The sequence below is a fragment of the Sinocyclocheilus rhinocerous genome, unplaced genomic scaffold (genome assembly GCF_001515625.1).
Source record: "Sinocyclocheilus rhinocerous isolate Xijiao unplaced genomic scaffold, SAMN03320098_v1.1 scaffold988, whole genome shotgun sequence".
NCBI lineage: Eukaryota > Metazoa > Chordata > Actinopteri > Cypriniformes > Cyprinidae > Sinocyclocheilus > Sinocyclocheilus rhinocerous.
In genome coordinates, this window is record NW_015650363.1 from 1,973,714 (window position 1) to 1,995,262 (window position 21,549).

Sequence of the window (21,549 nt, forward strand, 5' to 3'; positions counted from 1 at the left end):
AAAACTGTCTCTGAGAGGTTATGGCACCCGCTTTAACCACTACACACAACATTTAAAGCTACTTAAAACAATCTTGACCATACTAATCAACAGACAGTCAGCAATTCTGCCCATCTGTAGTTCCTTTCTTATTGTATCATTGTCATCATCAGCTGGTCTATGTTCTGTCTTCAGGTGGAGGAGATTGTAGACGTGGGCACGTTTGCAGCAGAAGACATCCACATCCCCAGCATCTACGTCCACAGGATCGTCAAGGGAGATCGCTACGAGAAGCGGATCGAGGTGAGGTGGCTTGACTTGTCTGGCTCGTTTCTATCAGTTTTCCTTTATCCATCTATCCTCCTTCATCTTTTTTTCTCCTTATTGCCGCCCCTCTGTCTGACCTTTTGCAGAGGCGTACAGTAAAGAAAGGCCAGGCTGAAAATCCCAAACCCAAGAAAGACTCTGATGTTGTGAGAGAGAGGATTATTCGCAGAGCTGCGCTGGAGTTTGAGGACGGGATGTACGGTATGTACAGTGTTTCAGACCATGTCACTCTTCTTTTATTTAGTTTACCCGAAAAAGAAAATTCAGTCAACATGTACTCACCCTCATGTTGTTCCAAAACTGTATGACGGTTTTGTGAACGAAAAAAGGGGGAATTTTGAAGAATCTGTCTCTGCCATGCAATTACAATGAATGGTGATTGAAGCTTTCAGCGAATAATAGAAGTGAATCACACAGCTTGTGTGCTATATTACAAGCAATTGAAAACTATTCTGAAATTTGGTGAGTTTTTCCTTTAATTTTAGCCAATAATTATAAGCAACAATGGCTTTAATGTTTACTAAAAATGTCATTTCCTGTGTGTCTCTCTTGATAATCCATTAATGCGGTTTGATTACATTTTTAGCTAACCTGGGCATCGGAATCCCCATGCTGGCCAGTAATTTCATTAAACCGGATATTACCGTCCACCTGCAGAGTGAAAATGGCATTCTGGGGCTGGTAAGTTCTCCTTTCACAGATTTGTATTGAATTTGCTAAATATGGTTAGAAATTCAGTTATACAAGCATTTGAAAATCCTGTCTGTTATGATTTTATTGTCCTTGTATTCATGTTTATGTTAAAGGGTTAGTTGTATATGACTTTCTTCTTTCAGACGAATCCAGTCGGAGTTATATTAAAAATTGTCTTTGATCTTTCAAGCTGTTTCATGGCACTCAGTGGGTGTTGCATGCTTCAGTCCAAACTTTCAACAAAAGTCCAAATGCACAACGCTGACCTCATACGTCATCCTCCCAGTGCTGCTTCCGTGTACAACTGTTGGCGTAAGCTACGTTAAAGTGATTATTACGTTTTGAATATGGATATTTTTCGTTGTTATATGTCATATTTATTTCTGTATTAATATTAGTGATTTTTACGCTCCTCATAAAAGCATTTATAAGTACTGTTTTTGTGCTTTTTGAATAATTCAGGGCCCCTACCCAACAGAGGAAGAAGTTGATCCAGATCTCATCAACGCTGGTAATAATTATCCCTCATTTTCATACTAGTAGACAGTTATACAGCATTAGTATTGCATAAATTGCCTTTTAATAACCTAATTTGTCCATTCAGAGCACTTAATGAAATCTCTTCCCATTTCACCCTCACTCTTTCAGGTAAAGAAACTGTCACAGTTCTTCCTGGAGCCGCTTATTTCTCTAGCGACGATTCCTTTGCCATGATCAGAGGGTAAGGACGAATCACATTTAAGTCCTTAAAACGTTATTCAGTCATATATATATATAAGGACTTTTTATATATATTCAGTGTTTTGTAACCATTCACGCAAAAACATTTTTCACAAGTTGACTTTCAGTAGTTTGTTCCTCAGACAGAGTACTTTGACCCAGATGCTGACACTTTTAAAGAGGCCAGCTGTGGGTGGAAGAGCTCACTTAGGCATTCCTGAAAATAAATGTGACTTTTCGTGTCGAATGAAGCGCCGTGGCTGTTTTGGCTTGATTTGGAGTGGGTAAAGGGTTGTTTGCTGAGTGTTAATGGTGAAAGTGAGGGATAGAGCGGAGGCAGAATATGCAATGAGTCGGTCGTGATGCTGCCTGCGCCTCAGGCCAAGTTGGCTGACATTTTCAGCGCTGTCAAAACAGGTGGCTACTTTAATTGGATGCTTCTTGTACTGCTCAGTAGGGTGAGACGGCCAGAACGAAGGTGCTTTGTCTCTGCTGGGACTGTTCTGGCCTTCACGGAGGGATCGTGCGGTGCTGTCGATAAAGCAATTGACTCTTGCTGGTCTTAAGTGCGTGAGTGTGTAATTGTGCATCCTGTGTGTGTGAATATCAATTTCCTGATGACACCATTTTATGTGGTGTTTTTCCCAGTGTACTTTATGAGGGCCCAAAAGCTACTGGAGTCTAAGCCCACTAGGGAAAAATATGTATTTATAATATTTATATAAATCGATATTTTTTATATATGCATATAAACACATATTTCTTATATATACTGGTCATTTTGATTCCTTCCAGTTATCTGTTTTAGTGCAGTCATAAGTTTAAATTTGCCTTTAATAATTCTGTTATTTGCATAGCTGTATGTTAGGCATTAGTGCCATTTCGTTTAGAAAACTCCCCGTTGATGTTTTATGAGCCTTATCGATTTTTCCACAGGCAGCTGACGCCTTCTTCCCACAAGCTTCACCGTTATTTCTGTTTTCGCCGTCTGCGAATCCAGCAGCGGTCATATATTTAGGCCTTAATTGTCTGGTGCAATAGCGAGCACAGTGAATGGTCATGGGGTCTTTGCTGTACCCGGCACAAGGGGAGTCATGACAGCACATACATTAAGAATAGAGCCCTTCCACCCACTTACAGTCTGTCTCTAGATTCATGAATAAGACCATCTGACAATCCAGTGGTGTAGTGGCGCACTATTTCAAGCCAATAGGCTCAACTTTTTGGCACACAGGACCTTACTACTTAAAAGATTTAGTCTAGTCTGTTAGGAAGTGTTGATGTTTTTTGGATGGCCTTTTAGAATTGACAGTTTTGCTTAAAGGGATTCTATACCCAAAGATTAAAATTCTGTCATTAATTACTCACCCTCGTGTTGTTCCAAACCCGTAAGACCTTCGTTCATCTTCGGAACACAAATTGAGATGTTGTTGATGAAATCCGAGAGCTTTCTGACCCTGGATAGACAGCAATGCAACTACCACGTTCAAGGCCCAGAAAGGTAGTAAGGACATCAATAAAATAGTCCATATGACATCAGTGGTTCAACATTAATTTTATGAAGCTACGAGAATACTTTGTGTGCAAAGAAAACAAAAATAATGACTAATAACAATTTTTTCTCTTCCGTGTCAGTCTTCGACACGCATGCATGTGCATTCCTCTGCTTGTAAACAAGGTGCAAACACATTTAAGTCCTTAAAACGTTATTCAGTCATATATATATATAAGGACTTTTTATATATATTCAGTGTTTTGTAACCATTCACGCAAAAACATTTTTCACAAGTTGACTTTCAGTAGTTTGTTCCTCAGACAGAGTACTTTGACCCAGATGCTGACACTTTTAAAGAGGCCAGCTGTGGGTGGAAGAGCTCACTTAGGCATTCCTGAAAATAAATGTGACTTTTCGTGTCGAATGAAGCGCCGTGGCTGTTTTGGCTTGATTTGGAGTGGGTAAAGGGTTGTTTGCTGAGTGTTAATGGTGAAAGTGAGGGATAGAGCGGAGGCAGAATATGCAATGAGTCAGTCGTGATGCTGCCTGCGCCTCAGGCCAAGTTGGCTGACATTTTCAGCGCTGTCAAAACAGGTGGCTACTTTAATTGGATGCTTCTTGTACTGCTCAGTAGGGTGAGACGGCCAGAACGAAGGTGCTTTGTCTCTGCTGGGACTGTTCTGGCCTTCACGGAGGGATCGTGCGGTGCTGTCGATAAAGCAATTGACTCTTGCTGGTCTTAAGTGCGTGAGTGTGTAATTGTGCATCCTGTGTGTGTGAATATCAATTTCCTGATGACACCATTTTAAGTGATGTTTTTTTTTTTCCAGTGTACTTTTTGAAGGCCCAAAAGCTACTGGAGTCTGAGATCACTAGGGAAAATGCTTCTATTTTTTTCTAATTTAATGAAAAATAATATAAAAGTCTACATTTATTATTAAAATTAATTAAATTTTTTATGATTTTAGTTCAGCTTAAATTAATGTGGAATATATACTGTATGTATGTGTGTGTATATATATATATATATCCCACATCATTTTAAAAATGTTGTTTAGTTTTTATTTAATTATATGATTCATTGCAATTAAATAAAATGGTTAACATTACTTTAATTCTTAGTTCTTAGTTGAGTTAAATAAATATATATATAAATAAATAGACACACACACACACATATATATATATTAAAATTAAATAAAATGGTTAAAATTGAGGTTGAGTTAAATACATATAAATACATATTTTCATGTATGATTTATGCAAGTAAAAAATACATTGCTTATTTCGAATCCTTCCAGCTATCTTTTTTAGTGCTGTCATAAGTTTAAATTTGTCTTTAATAATTCTGTTATTTGCATAGCTGTATGTTAGGCATTAGCTCCATGTCGTTTAGAAAACTCCCTGTTGATGTTTTATGAGCCTTATCGATTTTTCCACAGGCAGCAGACGCCGTCTTCCCACAAGCTTCACTGTTATTTCTGTTTTCACCATCTGAGAATCCAGCAGCGGTCATATATTTAGGACTTAATTGTCTGGTGCAATAGGGAACACAGTGAATGGTCATGGGGTCTTTGCTGTACCCAGCACAAGGGGAATCATGACAGCACATACATTAAGAATAGAGCCCTTCCACCCACTTACAGTCTGTCTGTATATTCATGAATAAGACCGTCTGACAACCCAGTGGTTTAGTGGTGCACTAATTTAGGCCAATAGGCTCGACTTGTTGGCACACCTTACTACACAAAAGATTTAGTCTAGTCTGAAGTGTTTTTTTTCTTCTTCTTTTGGATGGCTATTTAAAATTTTCAGTTTTGCCTAAATCATGTGCTTATTGAGCATGAGTTATAAGGAAGTACTGTGGTTCACCCTAACATAAACTTGTTACCCGTTTCTTTAAAATGTTTGTCAGTATTGAAACAAATCTTGTGTGATATCTTGTATTTGTTAAATCCATGACCAAATGACATGATCTCATAACAAAAATAGTGGCTTTTTCTTGTGATTCCTATACTGAAGAAAAAAGGGATCTTAGTGTTTTATTGCAGACAGGATTACAGCAATGAAACCAAATTATGTTTTTGCACATTTTTATAATTCTATTTTATTAATTAGTGACACCAAACATTAGCATATAAGGTTAATTGTCAGTCTCTGAATCTCTTAAATATTTAGCCATAATATTGGCAAATAAAGACACGGTCACATTTAACATTGTTCAGTGAAATTTCCATTTTAAAAAATCCAGTAATTTTGTGTGGGAGCAAAAGAATTCCATATGCAAATATCAAAAGACCAACAGAAAGCTGCTTGGTTTGAAAGTGAAAGTGTGCTTTATACATCTCTACACTATTGAAAATAGATAGTGGAACTTTTTTGCCCATGAAATTTCAGCAATATGGCATTGTTTTGCCACTGTTGCTTTGATTTTTTTTTTTGTTTCCTCTAGGGGTCATATCAACTTGACCATGTTAGGCGCCATGCAGGTATCCAAGTATGGAGATCTGGCCAACTGGATGATTCCGGCAAGTTCACTGTTTCATTCCCTTATTCATACATATGTCAGTATGACTGACTTTGACCAAACAGAGTGAAGATAAAATAAGATTTTCCTAAAATTACACTTGCTTCAGTCCAGCCATTTGTGTCACACACACAAAACATTTTGCCACACATAAAACATTTTGTTGTTTTGCAGATGCAGTATGTGCATAATTGCTTGTAGTTGTGTCCTTCTCAAGTATTTTAAGATACGTGTAAAAGGTAAAAATTTATCCATAGTTTCATCATACACACATTCACTGTTGAATCAAACCGAACTTCAAGACCATCATAGCCCAACTCCAACTCTTTCCCTTCTTTCCATCTGCATCTATTCTCCAGTCTCCCACTGAAATTAACTCAAGAGCTTTCCTTTTGTTTTATGGAAATCACTGAGCAGCTAATGACAGAACTCACAGCGTGAAATCAGAAATGATTAATGTAGAAGATGATGCTCTCTGAGGAGCACAAATATAGATGTATGGGCTCATTTTACGGCTGTTACCATCTCCTTTCAAGCAGAAAAAAAAGTTGTCACTCAGGTAGCACTTGAACAAACAAACCCATGAAAATTTTAATTCATAATGTAACATTGTAGTGCAAGCGTGCGTATCAATTTTGGTCTGTATATTAGCTAAACCAAAAGCTAATCCAGATTTTCAGGATTCAAAGTTGACACAAGTCTAATCTGTATTTTTTTAAGTCACAACCCACGAGATGAGAATCACTAAAGTTAAGAACAACAACTAAGAAAACTAGTAAATCTCAACAATTGAAATGTACAATGTCCATTGAGCTAACATGGGCTCCAGTTAATTAGACCCACTGCATGTCAGAGCAGTTTCCTTTCTAATACTTGCGTTCACATTGTTCAGTTTAATTCTTGTCTTTAAATTCTTGTCAGATTAAAAGTATTGTCTGTGCAGCAGTTAGCCTGCTATTGTCCTAAGTCCAAAGTCATTGCTTCTCTCTAGGTTCACAAAAAGGTTTCCAAGGCTTAATGAGAGTCAATGCTGGCTGTGGTTTTTTGGAGCCGTTCTTCTGCGCCTGATCCTGCTGTCAAGTTGAGGGACTGTCGATACACAGCTGCCCTGCATGCAGACACCTCTGCAGGGTTATTTATAGTTCTCCAGGGCCCTCGCCCTGTCACTGACTGATGCCTCCCAGCCTCCTGGCCCTCTGCGCGTCTCGCTTATTGAGTTTGGTTGAAGGTTATTTCTCACAAACTGGCACACACGGACCATGAGCTGCACTCTGCTTTCAGAGTCCCCCCTCCTTTTTATTTTTATCCAAGGCTATGGAATATATGTTATTATATGGTGTATTCTAATAAATTATACAATTATTTTATTAATTTATTTTTATTTGTTTAGGTAAGACTAGGTTGTGATCTGTTTTATTTTAATTTATTTAATTTATTTAGAGTTTATCTAATTTCTGGACTTTTTAAAAATCTCAGGCTTTCTCACTTGTACCCGCATACTAAAAAAAACTGCCTACCCATTACACATTATGTACAAAGGCTTTCAGAATAAGGATGTATTTATACAAAATAGTTCTACAACATTTTTTATGTAAACTTGAATAGCCTTTACCGAAAGGTAATTTCAGATCCTTTTACACTTTTACACATTTGTATACATATGTCCTTTCAGTCAGAAACATAAAGCATTCCTCTAGCTGAATCAGTGGAGCATAGCATTAGCAAAGGCAAGGTCATGGGTTCGATTTCTAGGGGAATGTGCAATGTAAATGTAATGCAACTTTAACCTAAATACAACAGACTTATAAAGTCCATATTCTCCCGTGATCATATGTTTAGGTCAGTATGTCTGTGCGGACATCAGGGTACATTATCAAACATAAATGTGCTACATGCAGTGCTACAGAGTGTGCTGTTCTAAGCTATCGTTAGCCTTTAAACTCTTAATGAATCAGACAAGCCTGGCAGACTAATTACAATAATCCCTTCAATTACTGTGGGCTCCCCGGCCACCTCTCAAGACTAAAGGGACAACAGAATGTAATGTAGCCAGAGGGCCTGGAGCTGGAAGACTCATACTATCAAGAGAGGAACAGGGACGTTACAAAACTCCTCCTCTTCCATCTGCTCATCGGCTGATAGCAGCTCTCCCTCTCCACAGCATCCCAAATGATGATGAAGACATGCTACATCAAATTGGCTGGTACCAATAAAAAGTGGAAGAGTTGTGTCAGAGTGTCCCAGATTATAGTATGAACTATTATCTGTTCTGTTGTTCAGCTGTTGTTATTAATTGTCACTTTTCAGACCATTAGTCAACAAATCCCCTGTAAACACCACAGGTGTTATGGTAGCGACAGGTATGAAGGTTAATATATAATTTAACTGAGCTGACAGGTTGCTAAAACCCAGCTCTCTCATAGATCATCATTTAAAGTCATTTCATTCATTTAAATTCAGATGAGGCCAAAAATGGTTTACTTCCAAAAGTTTACTTTGTAATTAGTCTATTTTCACCTCTTTGATCCATTCATTTGGACTTACTGACCAATTGTGAACATACAGGGTTCCTACGGGGTTTGGAAAAGTATGGAAAAAAGAAAGCAGAGTATGGAAAAATATTTGCATTTCCAGACTTTTACCCCTATTTAGTTTTTTTTTATAATAGAAATTTAAGAATTTAATGAAAATAAGTTTATCATACTAGAAGTGGCAGCTGTTTAGTGATTCTTTAGTGCAAGATGCACTTTTTCATTTTGCATTTTGGGTTTCTTCTCACAATATTATTAGCACCATATTACATGGCCTCAAGGACCTTTGTAAAAATAAAAAATATACTGACTTTTATGTGCGCACGAGAAACCATTACACTTAGCATATAGGACAATGCAAACTGAGCCACCTATTGTGCCATCAGCCCATTTCACGGTGTGGTTTTTTGGCTGCCACTGAATATGCGTTAAAGAGACCTAAGGCCTTGAAATATGACATACTGTTTTTCCGCAACCGCAGAGGCTAAATTGGACATTAGGCTTTGATATTAGAGGTACTACTATAAGGAAAGCCGAATTTTGATGTGCATCCATGCTCTTGCTTTATTTATAGCAAGATGGCAGTGGTGCACAAAGGAAATGGGTTATATAAAACTAGAAATTGTGTAAGCATGCAAAAAAAATCCCCATGCGCATGTGAATAGTTTCTCGAGGGTACAAAAAAAGTTTCGTGTGCATGCAAAAGTCAGTTTTTTTATTTTTATTTTTTTATTTTTTATTTTTTATTTTAAGGTCTCCGTATGTTCACTCGTATGTTTCTGTCACTTCAAGAATATTAATGAAAAAAAACCCTGAAAAAATAAAAATATTTATAGATGACTTTAATATATACCAAATATAAAGCTGAAAATAGTTCTGTATGAACCATTTATGTTAAATATGGGCCAAAAATCTAGAGCCCGACCGATATGGGTTTTTTGGGGCCAATCCCGATATTAGGGAGTAAAAAAAGATCGATATCTATATATCGGCCGATATTCTTTGTGTAGGCTATATAACAGTATAGTCAAAAGTTTGGACACGCTTCCCATTCGTGTGTCCAAACTATTGATTGGTACTGTATATAGAATACAGTATATACATAAACAGAATATATATATATACATCAACACATTTTTTGCAATGATAACTCGAATGTGGTGATCATCAAACACTTGTGTGTCACTATGTGACAAATAGGCCTATGTAGTGGAAGCAGGGTATTTAACAATTTAACAATAAACTTTATTATTCAAAATGAGTCTGACATCAGTGCACTTAACAGTAAACTTCTCTTATTATAAATAACTTAAAAAACACAAACAGAACAAAATATTTATAACTTGAACTAAGAAAATAAACAAGGTAACTGTGTAGGGCAAGCAAGCTATACTGCCAAACCAACAGGGGCAGGTTTATGCAGGAAGCACAGCTTTTCCAAATGTAAACATCTAAAAGGAATAAATGATAGGGCTGCACGATAAATCGCATGCGATATTTAACGGCTCTGTGTAGTTAATGCTACTCCATGTGAAAGCCTGGACGTGATGGAGATTTACCGCTGATTAAAGAACCGACTTTACTGACAAGATGCGCGTTAAATATCGCATGCGATTTATCGTGCAGCCCTAATAAATAATAATAATGGATAATTTTTTTTCACAAATTCTGTGTTGTGTATTTTCTGGTAATCAAATGAACATGCAGAACATGAGGATTTGTATTTAAAATAGATTTTTCAGTTTAATATTCACAGACACTAGTCTATATCGCGATTTGATTTAAGTGTACTGACCTGTTTTTTATTTATTCATCAAAAATAAGACAAATTCCATGAAATTCCGCATTATACAGTAAATTACATTTTTATGAATGGATTCCGCGATTCCGTCTGCGTTTTCCACATCGCGGAAATCACAGGGCCCTACTAATGTAGCAAACGAGTACAATAAGCTCATTGTGAGAGGAAAAGACGGGGACATTGATTATTTACTTTATAGCATTGAGTCTCACCAACTAGGTGACAACGTGGTGTTAAATCACCATTCAATAGAATCAAGCCACTGCCGCATATTGGACTGCAGAAAGATACTAACTTTTCAATCTGCTACGTTCCTGACTGTACTGACAAACTATGCTGACACACCATGTCTACACAAAGAGACAGTTGAAAATCCTTTTTTTTTGTGTCAGTACGTCATAAATAGAACGAGGCATCAGTTTACTGTCGGGATTTGTTGTGTCACGTTGCGCCTAATCCAGTGTAGACAGCATCACTGATTATAATGGGTTCTATTGTATTTTGTCGCACCGTGCAAAAAAATCGTGCCGTGATGCGCAGATCAGCTCTAACGCCACTGAATATGCTGTTAAAAATGAGCCATCCATTCATCATATCATCATGCAAAAGCCAGTAGTAAACAATGGAGCAAGCTCTGCTGGACAAACTAAGTAATAACACCATTTAGAAGCATTTCATCTGCGTTTTATGTTCTGTAAAAAAAATATGTTCATATCAGTGGCATATTCGCCGATACCGATATATCAAAAATCTACTGAGAGGTTTGTTAATTTGAGTCTGGAAAAAGTCTTCAAAAGAATTTTGAAGTGGAAAATGTGTAGGAACCCCACCCACTTTTAGTTCTGTAAGTATTTTTTCCATTCATTTTTCCCATAGGGATTTTTAAAAAGTCTTTGTTAAAGAGTTATAAGCCATGAACCAAGCCAACCCCAACCAGCTACAAGGTGAATCACAAAATGACAAACTTTGTTTTGAAGCAAGAAAGCATTTGAAAATCAGAAAAAATGTACAAGACTGCATATTTAATGGTTTTAGTGAAGGAAAAAACTACAGTCTCATGAACCATTGCAAATTACTTAAATTAATAGTTTTACATTTCTCCAGTTTTTAATTTAAGATTTTATATATATATATATATATATATATATATATATATATCTTATGCTGTTTATTTAATAGTACTCTATACTAAATTTTAATATCTCTGTATCTTTTGCTTTTTGTCAGAGACTGTCTGATTACGTCGCTTGCGGTGCTCCGTGGGAGTGTGACTCTCTGATTGATGAAATTTATAAAATGTAATATAAAATGTTATTAACATAATGTTATTTGAGAAGAAAATATTTGAAAGTCTTACCTATTTATTACCTTAAATCTATTACAGTGTGCAAAACAATCGTTCTGGCAACAAGACCAACACTTCAACCATATTACCGCAGGCCAACTATTAATGCTGTATTGAAGTCCTCCGGTTTGAATTAAACTAGACCTCAAATACCCGGATGAGGGGCAAGATATTCGATGTTGCTAATGGCGATTATTATCGAGGAATAACACACCTCGGAATGTTGCGACTGACCAATCAGAATCAAGTATTCCAGAAAGCAGTGTTTTTATTTCTGGAAGCTGAGTGTTGCGCTCTATAGATGGACATTATTACATTGATCAGTCAATCACAGGAGCATGATTGCATTCAAGCCTTCTCTTATGTGACTTTTGAACCATTTTTTGGAATTCACACCACTCTTCAGAACGTGCTGGTTACACTTTAGTGGTTCACATGTTAATTGGGGCCATTCACAGAATGCATTTTTGCATTTTACTGCACAGCTTTTTCATTGTTTTTCCACATAAACTTGCACTATATAGAAGTGTTTGTCCAGTAGGCACACATCTTGCATGTCTTTCAAAATTACCATTTTGTGCATGGCTAAATTTCTAAAGACGTTGCACTCAAGTTAAAAGAAGTTCAACTTTTAAAAAATTTACGTTTTATTTTTTTTTCCATTCCACTGCCCGCTTCTTATGTTTTTCATCGCAAAAACACATGCTGTGTACATGGCCACTTTGACCTTTCGTATTTAATTTTATTTTTGTACTGTTTCTCATCCAAATTGTTTTGAGGACACACTGCCTCCCTTGCATCCTTGGAGAAAATGCCCCTGAAGCATCGGTAATGGGGATTTTGAATTAGCATTCGTAATGTTCCAGAACAACTTAATCCAAAAACAAATGTACATCAGCCTTGAGCTCTCAGAGGAGCTGGTTGGCATTCATTGGTAAGGAAGGCTTTTGGTTTGCTTTTTATGGTGAAGCAGTGTTATCTCTTTTTTTATGGACATGAAGAGGGAAAATAGAGCCATTCCTCACTTTATATTCGTGCTGTGTCTTTAATTATAATGTACAACGCTGATGCAAAAAAATGGGGGTCGAACACGTTCTGAACTAGATGAAATGAAATAGTCCCGCTTGCTTCCACATCCTAACACCCACACACTCTCTTGTTAAAAATATGTGATTCATGTGCACAAACCTGAGTTGGGACTCTCTAACTCTTGACCCTCACGCAGAAATGGCTCTCATACAGCCTTCCAGCAAGTCCAGACACAAAATTATAGTCCACTTCAAATTACCCATTACCTGACACAACTAAAGGACACAGAAGTTGCTCAGCCTCTGCTCACTATTCTGCATGAATCTTGCTCTCTCTTATATTTTTTAAGGCTTTCAATTTAACATGTTAACTTAAAAAAAAAAACATGCACAAAAAAAATGTATGCATTTAATCATTTTTCCTATCATCAAGGTTGAAGTACCCTGCTCTACACCAAACCTCACTTAGATCTGTTCCAAAACTTTATTTTATGGATAGTTTTTAGTATTAAATTAATAATTAATTTATATTCATATTATGCTAATTTACAAAAAAAAATCATATTAATTTATAATATAATACAAGTAAATGTATTTATTAATTATATTAATAATATTCATAATTATGGATTGTAAATATAGTAAGTGTAGTGATTTCGATGTTAGCCTCACACGGGCTGCCACTAAATGTAGTGGTTTACCAGTGTAATAGCTTTGGGCTTAAATATTAATATTACGTTTTGGTCATACTATTTTATGAAGCACCAACCAAGGAATTTCGCCTTGACAATAAAGAACAATCATGGAAGATTGTTGAATAAATAAGAATTGCATAATTTATAGGAAGTTGTAGTCTGACCAATCTGAAGGATTTTAGAGATATCGTTAACTTGTAGAGCCTCTTACTGTATTATCAACACAAGGAAGACAAGTGTAATAAAAGGGGTTTATTAACAAAAGGATAGACAAGAGTAACTAACAACTACTAAATGGGTACAATGAATGGATAAAGTGCAAAAGATTGATAGATGCAAGTGACTGAGTTGGATGTTACTATGGACGTTATCTTATGGAAAGATAAACTGAAGTTTCCTGGAAGTAATAAGGTAAACCTTATTCTAGATTCAACAAATAAATAAAGATATTATTTGTTATTAAATGACATCAGTTATATAGAATCTAATGCAAATTAGGTTATCATAAATTGACAAAACACACTAATGCCAACGTTCTCAGGAAAAAGTTTGGAGTTTCCAGTTTGGAACCCGCAAACGGAGAATTGCTGACGAGAAGATTCTGAAGTTGTTGCAGAAGATGGGGGGCACTAAGCTTGTGGTCGTTGTTGCTGTTGCTGTTTCCAAACTCCCCAAATTCGCTTCTTTCAGAACTTCTTTGTTTCTCCTGGGAAATACCTCAGCGTACTGAAGCAGCTTAGCAACATAGAGCTTAGCACTTAGAGTAGATCAACAACAGCTTAGCATGGTGTAACTTAGCACACTTCTTTGTCTTGAAGAGAACCTTTTAATCTTTCCTGAGAAGGAGGGATTTGCAAGCTGGCGCCTTTCAGATCCAGCATTTTGATTGACATGGTATGGCCCCTCTCTGGCATGAGGTCTATTTGCATAGCTTAAAGCCCAAGTTTAGAACAATGTCTTTAAAGTTTTTCCTATATGCATTATTCACTTTCCAAACCAATTCCAGATTAACCTACACATTGTGCTGAAAATATGTTGATCAAACATCAATGGGTAATGCTAAATATTGACCCATGCATGCATATATAGAGTATATACCTTAATAGGTAAGATTGCATACGTTTTTGTATCACAAACAGCACTCATTAAGTACATACAGTTCTGTAAATGGATATGAAGAAGGTTTCAATCAATTTTGTCCATTTTGTGTGAATGCGTGTGAAGATCTGCACTTCCTTTGTTCTTTGGCCACATGGCAAAACTTGTTTCTCCTGTGAATGGAATTTACAGATTTGGAAATGTAAGTAATTGATAAAAAAAAATTTCTGCCAAATTTATACTTCAAGGTTCTCTGAAACCGGTTTCTTGATATTAATTAGGAAGAAATGTCAGTGGGTAACATGCTGCACAGAGGATAGCCGCCTTGGCAAAAGGTTATGTTTCTGGTTAATTGTAAAAAAAAAAAAAAGAAGAACATGGAATGTAAAACCCTAAAGTTCACAGACTTCATAAGATGTGATAAAGAATTATACAATTGTCTGCAGTTGTTCAGCACTGTTAAACTACACACAGCCTTTTGTCACACTGTCACTGGCGCTTCAATTGTTGTCTAGGAAACGGCATTAACGCTAGTCACCGTTGAATTGCCACGCATTTAAATGTCCAGCCGATTTGTGTAGGAGAGAATGAATTTAGAGGAGCAGATAAGGATGCAAACCGACAAAAGGAAATTGCCTGAAGTGAAGGGCATAATTTCTCGTCTTCATCAGCAGGCATGAAAAGCAAGGATAGTGTGATTTACAGGGGAAATATTTGATAAGTTGTCATGGAAACTCAGTCTGCTGTCCACTAAAGTTGCATTTTTTTCCATGTGAAATATCCCCTCAACACATATATACACACACACACACACACACACCCACACAGCACTTCCATGTGGCACTTCCCCAACGTGTAAACAGCTCTCCTTCCAGAATGTGCCTCTTTCAAAGCCTGCATAAATGAAGAAGAAAAAAGCCCAGGTGTCTGCACTTGGAACCTTTCTTTCCGCTTTGCTCTCTGTTATTTATTTGCATGCTTGTCAAGCTCTCTGTGTTAAGAGCCTTTTGCAGTGATAATGAGAGCTTGATGGTTGATTGATTGATTTGCTCTTTGTGGTTTTGAGGTAGACTTTTGGACCATTTTCAATTGGTTAATGCATTATTATTCATCATCTAACGAATGACAGTTCAAGTTTCATATCCATAATATACGTCATTTGATGTAATTTGTGAACTGTTTTCAAGGATGGAAACTCAATGAAAGCTTACATCACCCTTTGGCACTACTTATTTTCTATAGTTAAGTTGTAGGAAAACCATATGTAGGGCAGGGAACAGCAACTCTACCTCAAGATACATTTCAGTGAATAATATACAATGTCACAATTGGATTGCAGTTATTATTACTGCTTAAAACTAATTTGAAAATAAAATTAGTCTTTAATTACTTTAATAAAAAGACAAATATAACAAAATGTGCCAATTGAAGAAATATCTAATATTAAAGACCACATTGAGGTTGTGACATGAACCTCAGTCATTTTTTTTATTATTTCAATTTTATTTTTAGTTATTTTAGTACTTCAGCTTAAACTTATTTCAGTTAGTTACCAAGGCAGCACTTTAAATTTTTTAAAGTTTGCTTTTCATCTAATATATATGCATGTTCCTACTAGCTGGCAATTTGTCTCACCTGACCACTTGTGATCAAACTATCAAGATATATTGTAGCGTGAGGTGTTAACGGGACCTAGCACAATTAAATATCCAATTGGGCCGATATTGTGCATCCCTAATTGTGATGTATGAATATATAATTAGCCATATGTCTGTGTGGCCCCTTAATTTAGCTAAGGTTTGTCTAGCACGTTTAGAGTAAACAGGAATAACTTTCCATAAACCTGTATTGAGGACATTATCATAATTTTGCCAAATGTTAGGATAATGTGATATCTAGTGCCAGGTGCCATAAAGATAAATAGACCTTGAAAAATAATATTGTTCATAATATTTATTTTTACAAGATATTCCTCCGTACACAAGCGTGCAGACACCTGTAGTAGAGAAAAACCATCAAGACTTTAGGTATTCCATTCATATTCACTTCTTTTTATTGAGAATCTACTTAAGCATTTCAAGTACGTCTGTCTCTGTGGGAGACTGAAGGAGATCATGCTGGTTGAGCTCGAGCCGAATACTTTGAGAAACAGCATAAGACATTTTCTTAAATGAATTCCCACAGCATATAAAATAGATTTTGGAAATTCCTGTAAAATGACTCTACAGGGGATCATGAAGCATGAACGGTCAAGGCCGTTTCTATTTGTCATAGCGGAACTAAATTATGGCAGAATATCTAGGCATTGACTTAATGTGTTGCTTCAGGGATGGCAGGAAATTTTGTGTTGCATTCAAAACCTAAACAAAATCTGTATGGCACACACGAAGTGTCATTATCAAGCTTTTTGTAAACACAAATACTCCTCATGGATTTCTTAGCGTCCATGTGCCCAGTTTGTTTGTGCATGTGTCTGTATTTTGAGCATGTTTGAAAAAAATAAAAAATAAATAAAATCAACGTCACTAAAAAGGCCCTTTTGTTAAGTGACTCCAGCCACAGGTAATCTGGTTTATGGTTTCCTAGCAACAATGCCCTTTCAGATCCCCTCCAAAACAATCCTGACCGAGCTCTCCTGTCCTCCTCGAATTGAACTAAAACACATAGACCACTTTAGGATTTCATTTTAATTGCTGAATTGTCTCATTTCATACAACCTGAAATATTGTGTTTGTAATGTAGAAATGTGTTTTGAATTACATGCATGTGTTGCTCATTTCTTGCAACATCTTTATTTGTATGTTTCCCTTCAGGGTAAGATGGTGAAGGGTATGGGAGGGGCTATGGATCTAGTGGCCAGTGCTGGAACTAAAGTGGTTGTTACAATGGAGCACTCTGCTAAGGTAGGTGTAATCATATGAGACTGCGTTATACTGGCTTTCTGTATTGTCTGATTTTGGTAGCAGTGGTTCAATAAACAAGAATTTTATATAGAGTAACTTCAGCATTTCAGATCCAATATGGCCATTTGTTTGTGGTCTGCTAATGAAAACTGAAAGCTGTTCTGGAATATCGTTAACACAGACAGGCGGAGTGACAAACAGTAAAGTGTTCTGGTCATGGGGTTCGATTGGGATGGAATGACATTCTGGGACCTTTGAATGAAAAAAGAAAATAAATTGCATTCTATTTTGGTCCATTACGCACACAAAAACTTAAATGGATTGTATTATGCTTCCCTTTAGTTAATAGTTAGTAACTAAAAGTGACCCATTTCTGTTATATGCACTACTGTTTAAAATATGTTTTTTAATTGTTTTTTTTTTAAAGAAATTAATACTTTTATTCAGCAAGGATGTATTAAATTGATCAGAAGTGACAGTATGTCAGTAAGTAACTATTTTACTAAATATTTCAAATAAATTCTGAACTTTCTATTCATCACAGAACCTTGGAAAAGCAAACAGTATTATTGTTTTTACTGTATTTTTAATCAAATAAATGCAGCATTGATGACCATAAGATAATTCTTACTGACCCCAAACTTTTGAACAGTAGTGTATGTTAGTAATTTTAATCGGTTTATTAGAAGTTGCTTGGTTTATTAAAAGTGAGGTTTAGAACCCAGGACCACTCAAGTCAAAGCAACTATCATCCCACTGGACTGATGATATCATATAGACAATAGTCATATTAGTATATTTATCCATGTCATGTCAGACTTTTCCTAGGTCACCAGAACCTCTAAATTTGAAGGCTTTTCCCACTCCTGAAATCCCAGTTCAAACCCTGGTTGTAAAAATTGTCAGCACTTTTTGGAACGCTGCTTAGAAAAGTAATGTAAGTGATGTTGCTTTCTCTTGAGACGATGGCAAATCAGCTCTCAAAGATTGAAGGTATATGTTCAGAATATGTTGCGTTGAGCATCATGTTATGAAGGTATTTCTTTTAATTCCTCTAAGTAGTTTTGTTTTAAATGTAAAAGCAAGTGATGATTGCATCAATCAGTTTTAATGAACAGATTCTTATTGAGTCACATTGCATGGCACATATTCCCTGCAAGAAGGGCATCATTATTTCCTGTGAGTGACAGAATCTCTTTTCCCTAAGCAGACAGTTGGAGAGGCGTCAGTGTTCTGAGAAGCTTTCAGCTGTGCAGACAGTGGAATGCATACACGCAATCTTAAAGGATAGTTACCCAAAAATAAACATTCTGCTATTATTTACTCGCCCTCATGTTTTTCCAAATTTGTATGCTGTTTTTTTTTTTTTTTGGAAAACAAAAAGATAAATATTTTGCTATACAGTTAATAGGGGCTCCAAAAAGCACAAAAAACAACAAAAAACTAGGGATGCACATCATGTTGTTATCTTATTGGTTATCAGCTGATATTAGCGATATTCTATATTTATTTGTTTGTTTCATTTGTGATCAATTTAGACCAGTGTTATTTTAGTGTCATTGATATACTACTATAATTTTTGTTAATATTTTGAAATTATATTTTGTTTTCTGTTTTCATAATTTTAGATGGTTTTAGTCATTTTGTTGTTTTGTCATTTTTATTAGTTTTTTTTTGGTCAGTACAGTTTTTATTTATTATTTTTAGTTTATTTAGGTTTAGTTATTTTAGTACTGCAAGTTAAACTAATAACAATTGGGAAATATTGCCTTGGCAGCTAGCTTAGGTAACAATTTTTTTTAATGGTTTTAGTTTTAGTTAGTTGTAACAAAATTGTATAGAACTTTTTGTATAGAAAGTTTATTGGCCATAATATGAAAATAATTATCGCCTTAAAGGTATCTGCCAGAGTTTTAATATTGGTGCATCCCTACAAGAAAAGCATCATGAAAGTATTCTGAAATTGGCTTGTGCATTACATACCAAGTATTTTGAAGCTATATAATAGCTTTCTATGGCTTCAAATATTTGTAATATACTGCATGAGTCACATGGACTACTTTTATGCTGCTTTTGTAGTGTCTTTTTGTAACTTGACAGCCACTATGAACTGTCATTTAATGGAAAGAGCTCTGTAAAGACTCTTCAAAAACCTTTGACAGCATACGGGTTTGAAATGACATGAGGGTGCTCTTAACTCTTCCTTGAAACAGTTCTTTAGGTACAGCTTGAGCAGTGTGTGCGGCGCATTTGGAATTTGTCGATCCGACTCACAATATGCTGTAAAAGAAGAATTAAAGGGAAATTAAAATGGAATAGTGCAAAGAAATTCATATTTAATGAATTTTTTTTCTTCAGAAATTGGTCATCGGCATATTATCAGATACAAAACATTGAGTATTTCTGAAAAAAAAAAGGATGTAATTAATAATGTTTATTTTAATATATATTATAATTTTATATAGATTGATTTTATATTTAAATATACATGCACTAAATTAGCATTTCTTCAAGCGGGCTGTTGTAATAAAACTAGTGGCAGGCTCAGAATAAAAAAAAAGAAATCCATTCAGACATAAATTTGGATGTTTTGCTGTGTCCATCATCAAAATCCCCTATTAAACATAGATGGCACCATTGCTGAATAATCATGTCAGAGTTCAGTGTTCCCATCTGTGAAATGTGCTTAAATTTGTTCCAGGGATGTGAATAGTCTCGATTATGACGGTGGTGACATAATTCCCTTCACACCACTCAGATCACATTGGTCCAGGCTGAGATGGAGTGAAAGTCAAGTGAGATGGCCATAGAAAGACATGGCTGCTGCTGTTCACATGCTGTCCTTGCTTTGTTCATGCTGGCAGTGGCTGGCCTGAAGGAAGGCTAACAGGGCCAGCTGCCTGCCCCTGGTGGGATGAACTCTCTGGACATGACTAGAATTAACCACCATCAGCTATCTAATTATTATCCCCTGATCCAACAGCACATGGAATCGGCAGGGCCAGTGTATCCATTACGCCTGATGTTAGAGTGTTTTCTGTTCCCAAGGGCTGAGTGGATGACGGGGTTGTGCACCATTCAGCATTTAATTGAAAGCGCCTTTTTTAACTTGTAATTCCTAAATCTAAATAGACCACGCAGAATTAAAATTTAAATTAAATTGTATTAAGTAGAATTTAAAATGGAATGTAGTGCAAAGAAATTCATGTTTTATATATATATATATATATATATATATATAGTATCAAAAATTATATTATTTATAATATTATTGTATTATGTTATTTTATGGAAGAACACTTAGCAGAATGCTCTAATGTAACGAATATTCACTTCATGAATACATTTCATATTCATTTATTATGTTTTATTTATAATTTACAGAAGTATATTTAATCAAAAATTATTCTGCATATAAGAGGATAAATAGATACAAGTACTCACAATTAATGATGCAATTACTTATTATTTGTTGCAAAACTTAATAAATAATTACTTATTTGTTAGACTAACGCAGTTCTTCTGTTTTGTGACAGTGTTATTGGTCTTGGCAATTCAGATTTAAATTAATGAATTTAATTGAAATTAGTTACTGAATTGTCCAGCCCTCAGACAGTCCTCGGTAATCTGTATTAATATATATTATAATTCTAATATAATATATATTAATACTAATATGGGTCAAAATACTTTTTTATTTTTTTTTATTTATTGTTTTCTTGTGCTAGATATTAAATATTCTACATTATTTTTTATAGTCTTTGTATTGTTACGTATTTCCTAGGGTGGCAAACACAAGATTCTGGAGAAGTGCAATCTGCCTCTGACTGGAAAACAGTGTGTGGACCGTATAATCACAGAAAAGGTGGGTTTTGATTTACATGAGTCATTGATTTTACCCTTTTAACATTAGGAGACTCAACAGCCCACACTGTGTCTAACCAGACTCTGCTGGTAAAGAATAAATGTCATATATTCAGCAGCTTATCACTTCATCAATATACCGAATCAGCCTCCGATAAAACTTCAGTCGCCACAGTGAAAAGCTGTGAAAATGGCTTTGCTCTTTTCTCTTAACGCATGTGCAAAGACATAAGGGGACATGACAAATTGTTATGACACTGCACATAAGCAGTGGAAAATGGAAATCCAATTATTGGGCCAACCCTAATCAAATCTCCTGATCAGAGTGACATTACATATCGACTGTTTTTTCAAACCCAGAGCTCCTTAATGTGAATGTTACCTAATAATATTATCAGCCCTGCCACATGGCCTGGGTTTGGAGACCTGGGGATCCCAACTGGGTGGTGGAGACAAAGAGCCTTACTAGATGGTTCAGGGGCTCTTGACTGATGCAGCTGTTCATAGCTGCTGGTTTTTATGGACTGCTGCTGGCTCTTGTTG

General features: G+C 35.9%; 1 protein-coding gene across 2 annotated transcripts in view; it reads left to right on the plus strand.

Moving 5' to 3' along the window:
• The window catches only part of oxct1a (3-oxoacid CoA transferase 1a), a 48,907-nt gene that overhangs the window by 23,031 nt on the left and 4,327 nt on the right, over window positions 1–21,549 (plus strand). Inside the window, exons 8-15 of one of the 2 annotated variants that reach the window (XM_016516977.1) lie at window positions 175–282; window positions 393–507; window positions 893–987; window positions 1,462–1,510; window positions 1,648–1,720; window positions 5,667–5,742; window positions 17,053–17,142; window positions 20,927–21,007. In XM_016516977.1, the coding sequence (XP_016372463.1) occupies window positions 175–282; window positions 393–507; window positions 893–987; window positions 1,462–1,510; window positions 1,648–1,720; window positions 5,667–5,742; window positions 17,053–17,142; window positions 20,927–21,007 (687 nt within the window). The remainder of the gene's footprint in view (window positions 1–174; window positions 283–392; window positions 508–892; window positions 988–1,461; window positions 1,511–1,647; window positions 1,721–5,666; window positions 5,743–17,052; window positions 17,143–20,926; window positions 21,008–21,549) is intronic. The other variant, XM_016516978.1, reaches the window with a different exon arrangement.